The sequence below is a fragment of the Pelophylax lessonae genome (assembly GCF_965119305.1).
Source record: "Pelophylax lessonae genome assembly, chromosome: 6".
Classification (NCBI taxonomy): domain Eukaryota; kingdom Metazoa; phylum Chordata; class Amphibia; order Anura; family Ranidae; genus Pelophylax; species Pelophylax lessonae.
In genome coordinates, this window is record NC_138773.1 from 301,247,826 (window position 1) to 301,268,091 (window position 20,266).

At 45.9% G+C, this 20,266-nt stretch overlaps 1 protein-coding gene across 2 annotated transcripts in view; it reads left to right on the forward strand.

Annotated features, from left to right (window-relative positions):
• SPEG (striated muscle enriched protein kinase) overlaps positions 1-20,266 on the forward strand; it is a 450,680-nt gene that overhangs the window by 187,726 nt on the left and 242,688 nt on the right. Inside the window, exons 2-3 of one of the 2 annotated variants that reach the window (XM_082262052.1) lie at positions 2,410-2,452; positions 18,125-18,154. The exons of the other annotated variant lie outside the window; for it this stretch is intronic. Of the exons in view, the coding sequence (XP_082118178.1) occupies positions 2,410-2,452; positions 18,125-18,154 (73 nt within the window). The remainder of the gene's footprint in view (positions 1-2,409; positions 2,453-18,124; positions 18,155-20,266) is intronic. 2 annotated transcript variants of the gene reach the window in all.

Here is a 20,266-nt window from a genome sequence, read left to right on the forward strand (position 1 = left end):
AATAGATACAATACAGCAAAAAAAAAACAACCATATGCGAGTAATCATGCATATACAGTAGATAACAAAAAATTGAGTTTCCCGCCCACATATGCAGACATAAAAAGGTCAATAAGCCCCAGGACCAACCCAAGTCAATGCAAGCTCCAATCCATACGAAGCGGTCCTGGAGCGTCTTTTAGATCTCGCATAGAATGTACAACCTGCAAGGGTATTCCAAAACAAGAGAGGGGGGGTGCAGGTCCAGAGTCCATATACCCAAAATGTGAAGGAGTATTCAAACCCAGTTACAAACCCATAAACCATAAGAACATAAAATGAGAAGAGATCCCACTGTAAGACACTCTAAGCTAAAGGGTCATGACCTTGCGTGTGAATGTGCTCCGGGTACGACCGGCCAAGGCACAGCAACGGGGCAACGGGGGGGGGGGGGGGGGCGGGGTAGTACCAAAAAGAAGGAAAAAGAAAGAACAAAAATGGTTGTAAAAAAAAAAAAAGGCCGTGGAGAGGTGCGAGCCGTGTGGACCTGCCAGACAGTTCGGAGCACCTAAATAAGGTAGGGGGGTGGGGAGGGGAAGGAAGGAGGTTAGGGCAAGGGGAAGGCGGGGAATCGGAAGGGGGAGCTAGAAGAGAGAAGAAAAAAAAAAAAAAAGGGGGGGGGGAACAGGGAAGTGGGGTCACCTGCAGGCTAATGCCCATCCGTATTCGATGGTAACGGTGGCACTTTTCCACTGCATGGAACCGAACGGTACGGCTCTCAAAAACAGTACCACCTCGATTGTGGTTCCAAGAGGTACCATACCCGGTACCATATCCCACAATCCTTTGCATGAAGTTACTACTAGCCACTGATTGGTCAGAGAATCCCACCCACCCCGTTGTTATCCCACCCACTTAACTTTAGTACTACTTTAGTGGAAAAGCAAACCATACCGTACCGAACCATTCCAACACCGTACCATGCGGTACCAGCAGTGGAAAAGCAAACCGGGCCAAGCAGGGCCGAGTAGAGCCGAGCCGGTACTTGCAGTGGAAAAGTGCCATAAGACTTTCTTTTGACACACAGTGTTTCTCACCTACCTTCACAATCTTCACATGCTTGAAGGGTCCACTCTAAGGACCCTCCACTAGTCAAGCCATCACAAACCAACCAACCCATTAGATCTGTTGGACATGGGCATGCAGTCTGTGTCTTGGTATGAATCGAGTATTCTGGAGTGTCTGCCATGCCTGTAGGGGCAAGCATGTTAGAACAGTTATTCTATTAGGATACAGATTCCAGTGCTCACTACCAACATATCTAAGACTACTGAAACCCTGAAGAAACGGAAGCCTCATTTACCTGAAACACGTTGACTATGTTTTACATCATACACCATTAAGGTGATCATTGTTCTTCAACTAGGTCAAGTTTCTAAGACTTTCTATTGACACACAGTGTTTCTCACCTACCTTCACAATCTTCACATGCTTGAAGGGTCCACTCTAAGGACCCTCCACTAGTCAAGCCATCACAGACCAACCCTCACATTAGATCTGTTGGACATGGGCATGCAGTCTGTGTCTTGGTATGAAAAGAGTGTTCTGGAGTGTCTGCCATGCCTGTAGGGGCAATCAAGTTATTCTATTAGAATACTGATTCCAGTGCCCACGACCAACATATCTAACACTACTGAAACCCTGAAGAAACGGAAGCCTCATTTACCTGAAACGCGTTGACTATGTATTACATCATACACCATTAAGGTAATCATTGTTCTTCAACCAGGTCAGGTTTCTAAGACTTTCTATTGACACACAGTGTTTCTCACCTACCTTCACAATCTTCAGATGCTTGAAGGACCCACTCCAAGAACCTACCATAAGTTGAGCCATCACAGACCTTCCCACCACTGACAAGCTCCAGTGCTACCTCACACGTATCCTACAAGGCTGACTGGTTCCATATGATCTGTATTTCAGTACTGTTTTTTTCATCCAACAATTTTTGCCATGTTACAACTCCGATAGAACTCCTAATAGCATCATTCCATTACTGCCATGTCTTGTAGGCCTAGGCACCAGAGACCCACAACTAACATACAAGTAATAAGAAATCTTGTCAGACTATAGCTACCCCCACCACTTATGTAGGGGGGGGGGTCATTACTTCTTGCTTTTCCACATTACTGTATAGCGCTCTGAAGACCTTTAGTAATAGTGACAGGGTCAGCGGGCGTTGCCATGGCAACAGAACAAGAATTCCTACTGGAGCCATTATTAATTGATGCGATGTAAATCTCTTAGCGACCTGTGGTTATACAGTGGGTTGGGGAAGACAGCACAGCTGGGGTCAGCGAAGGGTTGCCCGGGACGTTCGATGCACCTTGTTCTGCCGTTAACGCCGATGCTTCTTTTTCTTCTCTGTAGAAATCAGGACATTCCCGGAGGGTCTTCGGACGCTTTACTCATGGTGCGTTGCTTTACCATCATCTTCATGTGTCCTTTTCAACCCTAAAATGACACAAGCCCCCAACATCATCTTTCATTTCCTATGGTGTTTTATTTTTTGTACATGTAAAAATAAATGTTTTGGAAGATAAAGAGAGCTGAGAGTTGGAACGTGCAGAAAAGCCACTGGTAACATTCACAGATAGAAGAAGTGAACCTTTACCAGGGCAGACCAGGTATGGCAGTGTTATTATACAATTACTGCCAATGTAAGGGCACAGTGCATACCCTTCACTTAGCAAAATGTACCTCAAGAGTGCAGCAAAAAATAACCCCAACTTGGGTGACAGGTGCAAATATTGGCCTTTTTGGTGATATAAAAACTAGAGTCTTAGGGCTGTTAGTAGTTCAGAGCTCAGGGTTCATGGAGTAATGTCTGTACCCCACAGCCCCCTTTACTCCTAATATTAACCTTTCCTGTAACTCTAACACTAACTCTTCCTGTAACCTCAACAATAACCCTCCCTGTAACCCCAACACCAGTCCTCCAAGTAACCCTAACACTAAACATCTCCGTACCCCCTAAAATTAACCTTCCCTGTAACCCTAACACTAACCCTCCACATTACCCTCACATTGATCTTTCCCATTAACCCTAACACTGACCCTCCCTGTAACCCCAACACTATCAATGCCTGTACACCTAACACTAACCCTCCCTGTAACCCCAACAATAACCCTCCTTGTAACCCCAACACCAGTCCTCCAAGTAACCTTAACACTAAACATCTCCGTACCCCTAAAAGTAACCTTCCCTGTAACCCTAACACTAACCCTCCACATTACCCTTACACTGATCTTTCCCATTAACCCTAACACTGACCCTCCCTGTAAGCCCAACACTATCAATGCCTGTAACCCCAACACTAACCCTCCCTGTAAAACTAACCTTCCCTATAATCCTAATGAAAACCTTCACTGTTGCCCTAACATTAACCCATCCTGTAAATCCAACACTAACCCTCCATATTACCCTTTAGTCTGACCTCCCCTGTAACCTCAAAATCTAACCTCCCCCGGACACTCTAACCCTTCCTGTGACCCTAACACTAACCCTTCCTCTAACTCCAATTCTCCTTCCAATCCTAACTTTTCCTGTTACCCCAAAACAAACCCTCCCTGTAACACCAACACCAGTCCTCCAAGTAACCCTAACACTAAACATCTCCGTACCCCTTAAAATTAACCTTACCTGTAACCCTAACATTAACCTTCCATATTACCCTTACATTGATCTTCCCCATTAACCCGAACACTGACCCTCCCTGTAACCCCAACACTATCAATGCCTGTACACCTAACGCTGACCCTCCCTGTAACCCCAACACTAACCCTCCCTGTAACCCCAACACTAACACTCCTTGTAACCCCAACATTAACCCTCCCTGTAACCCCAACACTAACCCTCCCTGTAAAACTAACCTTCCCTGTAATCCTAACGAAAACCGTCACTGTTGCCCTACCATTAACCCTCCCTGTAAATCCAACACAAACCCTCCATATTACCCTTTAGTCTGACCTCCCCTGTAACCTCAAAAACTAACCATCCCTGTAACTCTAACCCTTCCTGTGACCCTAACACTAGCCCTCCCTCTAACTCTCCTTCTAATCCTAACCTTTCCTGTTACCCCAAAACAAACCCTCCCTGTAACCCCAACACCAGTCCTCCAAGTAACCCTAAGACTAAACCTCCCCATATCTCCTAAAATGAACCATCCCTTTAACTCTAACACTTCCTGTGACCCTAACACTAACCCTCCCTCTAACTCCAACTCTCCTTCTAATCCTAACTTTTCCTGTTAGCCCAAAACTAACCCACCGTGTAACCCCAAAAATTTACCCCTCCTGTAATACTAACACTAAACTTTGCTGTAACCCAAACTCTAACCCTCCCTGTAACCCAACACCATTCCTTCTCTTCTAGAACTAACCCTCTATAACCTTCACACTAGCCTGCTCTGTAACCCCAACTCCAACCCTTCCTGTAAAACTAACTTTCCCTTTAATCGTAACTCTAACCTTCCCTGTAACCCTAACAATAATACCCCTGTAACCCCAACAATAACCCTCCATATTCCCTTACACTGACCTTCCCTGTAACCCTAACAATAATCCCCTTGTAACCCCAACAATAACCCTCCATATTACCCTTACACTGACCTTCCCTGTAACCTCAAAGATACCATCCCTATAACCGTAACACTAACCCTCCCCATAACACTTATGACCCTAACACTAACCCTGCTTCTAACCCCAACTCTCCCTCTAACCCAAACCCTTCCTGTAACCCTAACACTAATCTTCCCTGTTACCCAAACATGACCCTCCTTGTAGCCTCCGAAAGAAAATGAACCCTTCCTGTAATGCTAACATTAACTTTCCCTGTACCCCAACACCATTCATTCCTCTCTGATACTAATTAACCCTGTAACCTTCACACTAAACCTCCCTTTAACCCTAACACTATCCCTCGCTGTAACCATAATACTAACTCTCCTTGTTACCCCAACACTAACCCGCCTTGTAACCCTAAAATTAACCCTCCCTGTAATCCTAACACTAACCTTTACTTTAACCATAATACGAACCCTACCTGTAACCCCAACAATCTACCTCCCTGTACCCCAACCACTAGAGAACCCTTAGAATGGAAATAAAAGCTGCTGATGCAGATTTATTTTGGAAGGTGCATGTTTCAGGGCTGCCATCCCTATCCTGGTTACGCTCTCTATAAAACCACACATATGAATATCGGGTATCCAAATATCTTATATCACATACTTGCTGAAAGTCAGTAAGTCAAGTAATGAGGGAATAACGAGAACCCTGGAGAAGGTTCCTGCAAAACGAAGTCAGTAATGGTAGTTCCCATATTTCCACCCTGTCTGATCCTACGTGTTCTCACAATGTATAATTTCCGTTTATATCGCTGCACAGTTACTGTACGTCACAGAGCACATGGCTGACACATCCCACTCCCACCTGGTTCTTCTCACATCCCAATAATGACTCAGCTTCCATTTCTGCTACATTTCTCAGCTCTCATTTCCCGCACAATCCCAAATCCATCCATGTGTGTCATACTCTGTTCTCATTTCCCGCACAATCCCAAATCCATCCATGTGTGTCATACTCTGTTCTCATTTCCCGCACAATCTCAGATCCAGCCACGCGTGTCATTCTTTGCTCTAGTTTCCCGCACAATCCTAAAACCCAGCCCTGTGTGTTGTTCTATCCTTTCATTTCTTGCATAATCCCAGAATCAGCCACGTGTTCTGTTCTCTGTTTCCTTTCACGCACAATCCCAGACCAAGCCACATGTGTCATTCTCTGCTCTAATTTCCCACACAATCACCGACCCAACCACACATGTCATTCTTTACTCCAGTTTCCCACACAATCCTAAAACCCAGCCCTGTGTGTCGTTCTATGGTCTCTTTTTTTGCATAATCCCAGACCCAGCCATGTGTCCTGTTCTCTGTTTCGTTTCCCGCACAATCCCAGACCAAGCCACGTGTACCGCTCTCTGCTCTCATTTCCCACACAATCCCAGACCCAGCCACATGTGTCATTCTCTGCTCTCATTTCCCGCACAATCCCAGTCCCAGCCACTTGCCCCATTCTCTGCTTTCATTTCCCACACAATCCCAGACCCAGCCACGTGTGTCATTCTCTGCTCTCATTTCCCGCACAATCCCAGTCCCAGCCACTTGCCCCATTCTCTGCTTTCATTTCCCACACAATCCCAGACCCAGCCACGTGTGTCATTCTCTACTCTAATTTCCTGCACAATCCCAGACCCAGCCACGTGTGCCGTTCTTTGCTCTCGTTTCCTGCACAATCCCAGACCCAGGCATGTGTGTCATTCTTTGCTCTCATTTCCCACACAATCCCAGACCCAGCCACGTGTGTCCTTCTCTGCTCTCACTTCCCGCACAATCCCAGACCCAGCCACATGTACCGCTCTCTGCTCTCATTTCCTGCACAATCCCAGACTCAGCCACGTGTGTCATTCTCTGCTCTCATTTCCTGCACAATGCTAGCCACGTGTGTCGTTTTCTGCTCTCATTTCCCGCACAATCCCAGACCCAGCCACATGTGTCCTTCTCTGCTCTCATTTCCCACACAATCCCAGACCCAGCCACGTGTGTCATTCTTTGCTCTCACTTCTCGCACAATCTCAAACCCAGCCACGTGTGTAATTCTCTGCTCTCATTTCCCGCACAATCCCAGACCCAGCCACGTGTGTCCTTCTCTACTTTCATTTCCCGCACAATCCCAGACCCAGCCACGTGTGTCCTTCTCTGCTCTCATTTCCTGCACAATCCTAGCCATGTGTTTCGTTTTCTGCTCTCATTTCCCACACAATCCCAGACCCAGACACGTGTGTCATTCTCTGCTCTCATTTCCCGCACAATCCCATACCCAGCCACGTGTATCATTCTCTGCTCTTATTTCCCACACAATCCCATACCCAGCCACGTGTGTCGTTCTCTGCTCTCATCTCCCGCACAATCCCAGACCCAGCCACGTGTGTCATTCTCTGCTCTGATTTCCTGCACAATCCCAGACCTCACGTGTGTAATAATATCTTGTGGTTAATGTAATAACCGTTCAATCGATTCCTCCACTGGAGGAGACTCAATAGAAAATCATCCTCTTCTCCCGAGAATGCAAACAAAAACAAAACGCATAATTGAAAAATTTGTCAATAAATCCTACAAAGGAAAAAAAGAAATGTCACAGAGCGTATTTGTGAATGTTACCAGCTGAGCTTTCATGTAACAGCAAAGCAGAAGTTACTTTTCTTCTCCTGTGGGTTTCAAATTAAAGGGCCAGTGTACACATAATTGATGTTTTTGTTTGTTTCAGATGCTATGGACTGTTGCGTCTAGCTGCTGGCCGTCCAGTTTCAGCGATTTAGTGTGCGCAGCCTCTAACAACATTGACTGCAGCCTGTCAAAGCCTATGAAGGGCTGAAAGATGCTGCGTTGCATTGAGTTGTACTCGCGTTTGCGTTGTGTGCATTCAGTGATGCACAAACATGGGTACCACTGGTTACAGCATTCAGTCCCTTCCAGCCACAGCATATTTCACCCATCTTAGAGTTTGACAGCCTGCAGGCAACAAGACTGGAGATTGCACCTGTGCCTCCCGGGCGCACTAAAACGCCAGGATTGGAACCACAGTAGCTAGACGACCCGTGTGCAAGAGACCCCAAGTTACACTGTTGTCACCTAAGCAAATTCCCAAAAGATGTTCCCTGTGATAGAAGAGGTTTTATACTTACCTATCCAAGGGCCCATGTCTGCACAGCCCCTTTGCTGCTTTTGAACCCGCCAAAAATCATCAGCATTGGAAGCTAATTGGAGAGCCAGATGCCTGACCCCCCTCTGAGCACTGTGGTTCCCTCCTATCTCACAATAGGGCACAATACGGGAACAGATTAAACCACAGATTGCAGCGGGAGGCACAGGCATTTGACACTTACGGAAGTGTGCAGCTACCGTAGAGAACAAAAAAAGGGTTGGAGTGAGGAGCAGTGCATAAATCAGGCCATGAGTACAGGGATATATATAGTAAAAAAAGCAAAGTTTATATAGTAAAAACGACATGATGAAAAAACATTACATCACCAATGAAAAGATCATGAACCATTAACATAAGATAAGGTGGTACAGATGAATACATTACAATTCTGATGTGTATAAGCGTAGGTAAATCATGGAAGATGAATATGTACACAAATGAACTAGGTATGTTCAACACAAAAATGGCATTATGAATTTCTCAACGCGTTTCGTAGACCATAAGCTACTTCTTCAGGAGCGGATGCACAAGAAAATATCTCAAGACCAACATAGAGTGCTGTCTTCCATAATTTACCTACCCTTATACTCATTAGAATTGTAATGTATTCATCTGTACCACCTTATCTTATGTTAATGGTTCATGACCACCTTATCTTATGTTAATGGTTCACAGAAGTGTGCAGCTACCATAGAGAACAAAAAAAGGGTTGGAGTGAGGAGCAATGCATAAATCAGGCCATGAGTACAGGGAAACATATAGTAAAATAGCAAAGTTTATATAATAAAAACGACATGATGAAAAAACATTACATCACCAATGAAAAGGTCATGAACCATTAACATAAGATACGGTGGTACAGATGAATTCATTACAATTCTGATGTGTATAAGGGTAGGTAAATCATGGAAGATGAATATGTACACAAATGAACTAGGTATGTTCAAGACAAAAATGGTATCATGAATTGCTCGACGCGTTTCGTAGACCATAAGCTACTTCTTCAGGAGAGGATGCACAAGAAAATATCTCAAGACCAACATAGAGTGGTGTCTTCCATAATTTACCTACCCTTATACTCATTAGAATTGTAATGTATTCATCTGTACCACCTTATCTTATGTTAATGGTTCATGACCTTTTCATTGGTGATGTAATGTTTTTTCATCATGTCATTTTACTATTATTATGTACTCTAGGTATTACATGCTGTGGTAGCCGCAAAAAATTTAGCTATTTTACTGTATGTTTCCCTGTACTCATGGCCTGATTTATGCATTGCTCCTCACTCGAAGTCCCAACCCTTTCTTTGTTCCATATAACCAGGGATGGATACACTTCTATGTGTCTCATGTAAAGTCCCAATACCCTCCCCTTCAGCTATCATAGAGAAGTATCAGAAATTGACCACCGGAGAGGGGAGCATAATACCTTTTATATTATAGGAAATGGCTGGCTTTTGGCTTTTTTTGTTTTGGGGGGGGGGGGGGCTGTCACGGTTTCATACATATCTTTTTGGTGGGCAGTAGGGACTGCACACCTACCACCATTACAAGCAGCTTGCTGGAATTTTAGGGCCCATTCTCACCATCTCTTAATGGTATCGTGTGGCAACACACTGCTGGTGTGGTATGGTGCCGTTCGTTCTAAACAGCACCCCAACCTACCAGTCAATGGACCCGCGTTGGGGTGCAGAAGGAGCATTGTGGTGCCTTTTATATCATATATTTTTGTGGGCAGTGGGGAATGCACACCTGCCACCATTACGAGCAGCTTGCTGGAATTTTAGGGCCCAGTCACACCATCTCTTAAGGGTAACGTGTTAATGCACTGCTGGTGTGGTATGGTGCCATTCGTTCTAAACAGCACCCCAACCTACCAGTCAATGGACCCGCGTTGGGGTGCGGAAGGAGCATTGTGGTGCCATTCAGAATAAATTGCAACATATCACAACAATGCACTTGTTGTGCTTTGCTGCACGCACGCGGTAACTAGCACATTACTACATAAAGTTAGTGTGAACTAGGCCTCAGAGCCAGATGCCTGATCCCCCTTTGTGCACTGTGGTTCCATCCTATCTCACAATAGGGCACAATATGGGAACAGATTAAACCACAGATTGCAGCGGGAGGCACAGGCACCTGTACTACAGCTCAGCACATTGTATATGATGTACCAACTTCAACTGCAGTTGCCCTGTGATGTGACTGAGTTTTCCTGCCTTTTTGTGTGGTGAGGTGTGTGTCGACAGCTTATTAAAAATAAATGGGCTGCCTTAGGCCGCTTTCACATCAGGGGGACAGTAATAACAGTTGGCTGAGACACTGTGGTTCTATTGCCCCCTGACTGCCCACCCAAAGCCCATAATGCAGCCAAAGGCGGCTGCTGTGCCAAATTGAATACGACATGTCGGGCTGACTGTGGTACTGCGTGTAAGGGTCAGCCATTCCAATAGGTGTGGCCACGCCACAATTCGCCAGCCAAACACTTGTAAATTGGTTATTTATGGAAGAAATACAGTAAATCTTCCAGAAGTAACCTTAAAGGGTTAGTTCACCTTAACAAAAACCTGCCTAGGTTGTCTGTAAATAAAAACAAACTGTGCAGCTTTTACTAAAGTTGAGTAATGCCCTCGCTATAAGTGTTGGCCATTTACCTTTCATAAAGCCTGACTAGAATACTCCCAGGACATTGCTAGGATGTTGCTAGGTGAGGCCTAGTCATCATCACTGCTCACCTCCTCATCACAGGGTGAGCTCTCAAACTCTGAGCCCAAAGATACATAGTTGCCAACATTCTGAAAACATTTTTAGAGACACTTTTTTTTTGTGTGTGTAGGGGTAGGAGTATTATTTTAAATTAGGGCATTAATTTGTGGGCGTGACCTAGTTTGCCCAAAAAAATGCTGTGCACAGAGCGTGCCACGGCAAGAAATGGTCGTGGTTGAAATTACGCTAAATATTGGGCATGGCTTAAAGGGGGTGTGGTTAGAGTCTGAGATGACTTACATCAGTGGGGTTCCAAACTATTCCTTCCTGGCCCCCCTATACTGTTCTCTCCTGGCCCCCTGTGTTATACTGTGCCCCCTATACTGTTCTCTCATGGTCCCCCTGTCCTCTATTGTGCCCCCTATACTTATCTCTCGTAGACCCCTATTACTGTTCTCTCCTTGCCCCCCATTACTGTTCTCTCCTGCCCCCCCCCATTACTGTTCCCTCCTGGCCCTCTATTATTGTTCTCTCCTTGCCCCCTATTATTGTTCCCTCTTCCCCCCCCATTACTGTTCCCTCCTGGCCCCCCATTACTGTTCCCTCCTGGCCCTATATTACTGTTTCCTCCTGGCCGCCCATCACTGTTCCCTCCTGGCCCCCCATTGCTTTTCTCTCCTGGCCCCCATTACTGTTCTCTCCTGGCCTCCTATTACTGTTCTCTCCTGGCCCCCCATTACTGTTCCCTCCTGGCCCCCCATTACTGTTCCCTCCTGGCCACCCATTACTGTTCCCTCCTGGCCACCCATTACTGTTCCCTCCTGGCCCCCCATTACTGTCCCCCCCTGACCACCCATTACTGTTCTCTCCTGGCCCCCATTACTGTTCTCTCCTGGCCTCCTATTACTGTTCTCTCCTGGCCCCCCATTACTGTTCCCTCCTGGCCCCCCATTACTGTTCCCTCCTGGCCACCCATTACTGTTCCCTCCTCGCCACCCATTACTGTTCTCTCCTGGCCCCCATTACTGTTCCCTCCTGGCCCCCCATTGCTGTCCCCCCTGACCACCCATTACTGTTCTCTCCTGACCACCCATTACTGTTCTCTCCTGGCCCCCATTACTGTTCCCTCCTGGCCCCCTATTACTGTTTCCTCCTGGCCCCCCATTACTGTTCCCTCCTGGCCCCCTATTACTGTTCCCTCCTAGCCCCCCATTACTGCTCCCTCCTAGCCCCCATTACTGTTCCCGCCTGGCCCCCTATTACTGTTCCCACCTAGCCCTCCATTACTGCTCCCTCCTAGCCCCCATTACTGTTCCCGCCTGGCCCCCTATTACTGTTCCCTTCTGGCCCCCCATTACTGTTTGCTCCTGATCCCCTATTACTGTTCTCGCCTGGCCCCCCCCATTACTGTTCTCTCCTGGCGCCCCATTATTGTTCTCTCCTGGCCCCCATTACTGTGTCCTCCTGGCCCCCCATTACTGTTCCCTCCTGATCCCCTATTACTGTTCTCTCCTGGCCCCCCATTACTGTTCTCTCCTGGCCCCCCATTACTGTTCTCTCCTGGCCCCCTATTACTGTTCTCTCCTGGCCCCCCATTACTGTTCTCTCCTGGCCCCCCTAGTTTGCAAACAACCATTAGGTGAGCGCTTTGCTGCAATCTGACAGCATTTAGGATGAAAGCAGAATGGGCAATGTTTAGAATGGCAATAGCGGTTGAAGACAGTGGTATTTGGAATGTTCCCACCCCCTTTCTCCGCACTCTCTCCTCAGTTAAGGCTCCCCTCACCCTCCCGCCAGGCCCCGCTCTCAGCCACAGTTGGAGTAAGCACTATTTTACCTCTGGTCGGGTCTGCAGCCTGCTCTTACCTCATACATGCTGCACCTGGCCAGATATAAGGCACGCTGGTACAATCACCCCTCTGAGGCTGGCCATGCCCCCTCACGTGTCCCACCCAATCACACTGCAAGGCAGGCTTAACCTTAGTGCCTCGCACTTACTCGAGTCCCTAATACTGAAACGCGTAACAGCTTTGCTGCTGAGGGAGCCGAAAGAGGTAGGGATCTGGGTTTTCCCGATGTCCGAGACACAGGTGGATCTTCGGGACTAGCTCAGACCGGGACATTGGTCTAATTTCCAGGAATGTCCCAAGAAAATCGGGACTGTTGGCAACTATGAAGCTACTGCATCAGGGGAGAGAAAGCGCACATGAGGGGGTTTGAATCAGAGAAAAATCTAACTCCTGTGATGTTGGCGGTGAGCAGTAATGACTAGGCCTCACTTAGCAGCCTTCTAGCAACGTCCTGGGAGTAATTCAGTCAGGGTTCATGACTGAGTAGGGTTGCCACCTTTTTTTTCAAGCCAAACCCCGAACACTTTAGCAGAGCACGGCAATATTTTTTTAGATCAGAGTCCCCATATATTAGCGACCCCCCCCCCTACCCCCCAACCGTTGGTCTGTAAGGTGGGTCGCTGACATAAGACTCTGATCTAATAGGGGGGGGGGGTGCTGACTGCTTATCTAATGGTTGGTCACCATTAGATCAGCAGTCAACATCCCCTATTAGCTCACAGTGCCCTTATATCAGTGCCCCCCCCCCTTATTTAGAGACACCCATTAGAGAGAGACCACCCCCTTATAACAGCACCACCTGCCCTCTTTATAAAATTGTCTACTGACTTACCAGCAGGAGGGACTCTGCACCCGCTCAATTGCAAGCAAGTGATTGTATGGGAGGCTGGGGATGGCTGGAGTTAGGGGGCGGAGCTGAGACGTGGAGTGGAAAATCCCATGTATGCTGTGCAAAAGCATCATCAGTTGCTAGGACCACTGGCGGTCATAGCAACCAATGACTGCAATCGGTCAGGCGGGGGGGGGGGGATATGTCAGGAGACCATATAAAAGTAAGAGCCGTTCACAGCCGACAGGAATTCCTGAGGATACCCTACTGAGTTCCCTCCACTGCATTGGGACAGATATATCTGACCAGACTGGAGGTATGTTGTGTCCGGGTTTCAGGTGGACAGAAACCTCGGGCACAAGTTGCAAAACCTGGACTGTCTGGGTCAAAACCATGCAGGTTGCAACCCTATTATTGAGGTATCTAAATGGCCTACACCAATAACAAGGGCATTATTTAACTGTAGTCGGAGCTGCACAGTGTGTTTTTATCTACAGATGCCCCTTATCTGCAGAGGCAGTTTATTGGTAAAGGTGAACTATCCCTTTAAGCAACACAATTTTTAATTTGAGTCTGTATAATTCCATCAGAATAGTAATCCCCCGGGCTAAATAATCATACTTGAGAAACAATAACAAAATCAATGCTGCTACTTGAAATAATCAAAATCCCAAGTAAATAACTGAGAAAAACATATAAAACCTCCTAATCATATGCGCGACACCAGTAGCGCAACATACCACTAAATATACAAAGACTAGTGATTCCAATAACTCCCACACATCATAATTATGTGAAAAATTATGTTTGAAAAGGAAACAATCAATTGTCAAATGACATATATATATATATCCAGTAGAGAAATAAAAAGTAAAAAAAGTGAGTCCAGTGAAGATCATAACAATTGGGTCACCATTTTGTGTCATCACGCCCCACTCCCATCAGGTGGTAACTCACTATCAGGGGTCTTCAAACTATGGCCCTCCAGTTGTTCAGGAACTACATTTCCCATCATGCCTAGTCCTGTCTTTGAATGCCAGAGGTTTACAATGCCTCATGGGATGTGTAGTTCCACAACAGCTGTAGAGCCGTAGTTTGAGGATCCCTGCACTAGATGATGTGTCCCACCATTCTCATGGTTGGGAAAATACTCATTTAAACTTCATGGGATAATGCAGGATCTTTAAGTGGGCTTAATCTCTCATTCACCCCTTCTATGGTGAAAATCTCTCTGCAGGGTACATGGAAAAAGAAAGGTTCCACTAGTGTAATAACATCATACAGTCGAATATTTATTAAAATCAACTGCAATCCACTCACATGGTATATTAAAAAACATGCATTAAAAATCGATAATGGATGTGTGAACTGATCCCCAAAGATCTCACCACCTCCACGCTGGCTGCAGATCATTCAGGAACCATCACTCGCTCTCCACTCAATTAATCTGGTTGCCGCGTAGTCACGTCCCAGCGCGTTTCGTCACTTCTGACATAACCCCCCTGTGACAGTGGATATGTCATTGGACTATTTATTATTGATTGTTTCCTTTTCAAACATAATTTTTCACATAATTATGATGTGTGGGAGTTATATCACTAGTCTTTGTATATTTAGTGGTAGGTTGCGCTACTGGAGTCGCACATATGATTAGGAGGTCTTATATATGTTTTCACTTATTTCCTTTGTATATTTACATCCTTTCATATGCTTGGTGACTGGTCCTGTTCAAATGCAATACTTTAAATGATGTTTACAAAGGACCAAGTCTACAGCCTACCCCTCTACTTTACGGCATCGTGTTTATTGCTTCATTACAAGTACACTTTAATGTGCCCAAGGTGCTAAACCTAAGGAGGTCAATCCACCTCCTACCACCCACCCCCCTCCCCCCCGCTATCCGCTGCTCACTCAGGATTTGTATACATTCATAACGTCACATACTGTCACCATAGGCGCTCGGTCTGGGGGACAGAATCTTAAAAAAAAGGAAATATTGGCAGACAAAATAAGGTCAGATATCACCATGGTTACCTCAGCCTGACTGAGTACGACGAGCCCGTCTTATCTACATACTGGGATCTGAAATCCGGCGTTTTCGGGTTTATTTTGTTGTTGAAAATCAGCTTTTTTCGCGCGTAGCCAGACGCGGTCTAGATAGTATAACACTTGGTCATTAGATGGGATAATACCTTCCTTTTCAATTAATGCTGGGAATGGCAAGTTTTTTTTCCAGGCTAATTTGTTTTTCATGATGAAAATAAAATTAAGGGCCAAATCCCTGAAGCTTTGTGAGATCGATTAAGCCGTTTATTCTACCTAAGGGGACTTATTCACTAATGAATTCTAACGCTTCAGTGCTAATGAAGTGACTAGTAACCATAGCAACCAGTCAGAATCCGCTCTGCTGAAGTTAGGCCTGTACAAGATGGCTTTTGACTGGTTGTTATGGGTTACTGCGTCCGCCTGTTATCCCCCTGCAGTCAAATGGGCATTCCTTTCTAGTATTGAGCACTTTCATTGGACCAAGGATGGGGTCAGCTGATGGGCGGGGCATTGCACTGCAGCGGGGGCTTAGTCTCAATTCGCAAAATCAAGGCCAACAACAGTAAAATCAGACTAGACTGGGATGCTTTTCTGCACATGACAGGTAAAAACAGGCACTGTGTTGAGGCCTCTTGCACATGGGCGCCTGAGCCTGTGCAACGTAAATTTCAGTGAATTTCATTGGCCCAGGAGACCCAGGTGCTGCGTACAGCTGCCCATAGATGTGAATGGCTGTACTTCAGTATATACCGATGCTAAATTTTAGGCTGGGTTCAAAAATATGCGATGCGTGAACCAGCACGATTCCAGTGCGGGTTCCCCCATCGCATGTCACTCACAGGCAGTTCACACTGCCCTCTGCCAACCGCTGCGGGTGTCAATAGAAAGTTAATGACACCCCCAGATCGGTTCGCATATCACAGTGTGAGCTGTCGAATGGTATAGCAATTGGTTCGTATGGGTGCAAACACACATACGATCCGATTCCAGTGCAGACCAAAAAAAGGGTCCTGCACCATTTTGGTGCAAATGCAATGCGATTTCAGCCATACAGTTTGTATAACTGAATTTGCATCACACAGACATTGCATGTGATCTGCACAGAAATGCGGTGCGAATCACATGAGATGTCTTTGTTCGCACCAGTGTGAACCTGGCCTGACACGTATAAATACGTGTAAATACATCTTTGTGCATTTGGCGCATTTAGGCAGGTCATTTCTGTCCATCTCCTGTAAAATTTCTTCAGTCTCTGACCATCTCATTTATCATGTCTGCAGTCTCTGACCATCTAATTTATCATGTCTGCAGTCTTTGACCATCTCCTGTAATATGTCTGCAGTCTCTGACCATCGCTTGTACCATGTCTGCAGTCTCTGACCATCTCATGTATCATGTCTGCAGTCTCTGACCATCTCATGTATCATGTCTGCAGTCTCTGAACAGCTCCTGTAATATGTCTGCAGTCTGACCAACTCCTGTAGTATGTATGCAGTCTCTGACCATCTCTTGTAAGATGTCTGCAGTCTCTGACCATCTCCTGTAGTATGTTTGCAGTCTCTGCCCATCTCCTGTAATATGTCTGCAGTCTCTGACCATATCCTGTAATGTGTCTGCAGTCTCTGACCATCTCCTGTAGTATGTCTGCAGTCTCTGACCATCTCCTGTAATATGTCTGCAGTCTCTGACCATCTCCTGTAATATGTCTGCAGTCTCTGACCATCTCATGTATCACGTCTGCAGTCTCGGAAAAACAACTCCTGTAATATGTCTGCAGTGCAGTCTGACCAACTCCTGTAGTAGGTCTGCAGTCTCTGACCTTCTCCTGTAATATGTCTGCAGTCTCTGACCATCTCCTGGAATATGTCTGCAGTCTCTAGCCATCTCCTATAGTATGTCTGCAGTCTCTGACCATCTCCTTCTCCTGTAATATGTCTGCAGTCTCTGATCATCTCCTGTAATATGTCTGCAGTCTCCGACAGTCTTCTGTAGCATTACATATACTGAATATAATCAGCAGCCCCTTGCTGATGTCAGGGGCCCCAGTTAAGGCCCCTTATTTCTTCTAAGATGACCACCAGTGCTTTAGGTCACCACTTCTATAAGTACTCTCTCAATACAGAGTCTGCCTCTAAAGGGCTCTGGGCATGGTTACGTATCAACATTATAGTCCCACTCCTGGGACACTGTTACCCCGGGCCCATTGTCCACATTTTGCTCACCCATTTTCTGTGTGGGTTCACCCAAATCACACCCAATTTACGGGTTCACTCCCCTCAATCCTCACCTCTAAATATGGGGGGTACACGTGGCCCTGATCCCTGCAATAATTGCCTTTTTTGAATTACGGCGTATGTGTAGAAGGTCAAAAAAGCTTGCAAACCCGGGACATGGCCTGCGACACATCATTGGTGGGACAGAGGGCCAAGATGGCGGACTGTCCTGGCTTATCTAGGACAGACGGCATGTATGTATAGAGCGACACATCTATAGCACATGACGATTCAAACAGACAAGAAAACAGGTGCATGCTGTCAATGGAAAAATATTATGTCACCCGTTCAAATTATTTGCGTCCTTATCCAAGAACAAGCACATGCCCCTATTTTGCATAAATACATTGAGACGCTGGATGTAATTTTAGAGGAATATGCATTCGCTGGTGACCTCTAGGGGTCATATTCAGGAATAGCAATCTTACAGCATGGTACAGGACTGAATACCAATTGTGGCTCGGCCATGCCTGGAATGCTTGAAGAGTCTGTAATGTCTGTGTGCCCAGTGTGATGTGTGTAAGTGGATCTGCTTGTCCCTGTATATTTCTGCTTCTTGTACTCTTACTAACAGTTTGTGATGTATCTCTTTCTCTCGCTGCCCCTATGGAAGCGAAGTATTCCGCTCCTGCAGGAAACACAGCTACGGTACGTAGTCAGCTTTTGTCGTTGCTACCGCTACTTGTGCATGTTCACCGCCTTAGTTCAGCAGTTGAATGCATTTATTATTCTTATTTATGACAATAAATGTAGCAAATTTGATTTCATAATGGCTTAAACCATAAAATGTATAAACAAAATGCAGCGCTGATATATTAAATAGTTGTGCTATAAAGTGCAATAGTGCACGTGCATATGAATATATGCTTAGCAAACAAATATTTGCAAAATCACGCAATTAAAGTGCTATTGTGTGCAACACATAAATATATGTGCACTTCAATAATGAATGTGCAATAGGTCAATAAAGTGCAAGAATTACACATAAACCACATAAATTTGTGCAATATTAAACAACAAAATACATATACTGTATATATAAATAAAGTGTATGAGTGGTTTAAAAGCTGATGATGTTAGTAAAAATGTTCATCATAGCAATAGTCCATAAATTCCACCATGGACATGCAAAAGTGCTGATAAGTCTTCTATTGTGATCTCGGGTCCATCACCAACAGGACAACTATATTGAAGACTTACCAGATGTAGTGAGCCAAATAAAGTATACACCTTTTGGGTCATTCAGGCTTGCAAGAGATAGATGGGCTGTATAGGGGTATATCACTCACAGATCAATGGCTCAATCCTTCGTCATCATCCACATATATAGGGTACAATAACCACTAGCAGTAAGAGCAGCAAGAATCCTTCCACCGGACACTCAAAAAATAAAAAGCTCACATAGTGTGTACCTTCAAAACCGAGAGAAAAAAAACAGAGACTTGAATAGTAAGGCCCTTGTACAAGTAGATGAACACGGCATTTGCAGTAGATCCGACGCGTTTCGTCTAAAAAGACATCATCTGGGGTGTCTCACTGCAAATGCCTGTCAGGTCACCTGTGGCCAGGTGACAACTGCATCCTGTTGGTAGTGAACCCAATAGCAGACTGCTGGGGATGGACCGGAACGTGAGCCCAAGATTCCCCAGGGCGCGGAGTCTAAGACCCAGCAGGTGTTCACCAGAGCCTCTAGTGGTGAGGATGGACTTGGCTGCAGCTGGGCCCAGGTCGCGGCCCCTGGGGTCCCCCAGGTCACGCTCCGTAGGGAGAGAAGGGAAGCAGCCACTCAGGACACATGGAATGGTGATGGGTAAGCCGAGGTCGGGGTAACAGGCAGACAAGGGTAACCAAGGGACAGGACAAAGGTCAGGGTAACAGGCAAACAGGAATAGTCAGAGACAAGCCAAAGTCGGTACACAGAAAAGTAGATCAAGCACACGGCAAACAGGAAACAAACACTGTTGAACAGCAAAGCAGACCTGCAGTGCACTGGTTAATATAGACTTCCTGTGATGACCTGGGGTGGGGCAGGAACAGGAAGGAGAGGTGATAAAAAGGAACCAGAAGTGCAGTCTGACCTCTACATACAGACATGAAGGGACAGGTAAGCTTGCCAAACACTATTGCAAGTCCATGACAATGCCGCAATCAATATATACCCCCCCCCCCCCCCCGGGGACAAAAGCCCCAATAAACCATAAAATGTACACAAAAGATGCATACTTGTATTTAAAGGTTAATTCCACCTATCTGACCATGTTTCATAGTTATGGTGTAACATACACTATATTGTCAAAAGTATTGGGACGCTTGCCTTTACACGCACATTAACTTTAATGGCATCCCAGTCTTAGTCTGTAGGGTTCAATATTGAGTTGGCCCACCCTTTGCAGCTATAACAGTTTCAACTCTTCTGGGAAGGCTGTCCACAAGGTTTAGGAGTGTGTCTATGGGAATGTTTGACCATTCTTCCAGAAGCGCATTTGTGAGGTCAGGCACTGATGTTGGACAAGAAGGCCTGGCTCGCAGTCTCTGCTCTAATTCATCCCAAAGGTGTTCTATCAGGTTGAGGTCAGGACTCTGTGCAGGCCAGTCAAGTTCCTCCACCCCAAACACGCTCATCCTTTTCTTTATGGACTTAAACATGAGGACCAGCCCTATCATGGGTTCCAATGGGTCCATTGGACCCAGGCGGCACTTTGAGAGGGGCAGCAAATTGATGCCCAAGATTTTTTCCACCAGATTTGTGTGTCATCAGTG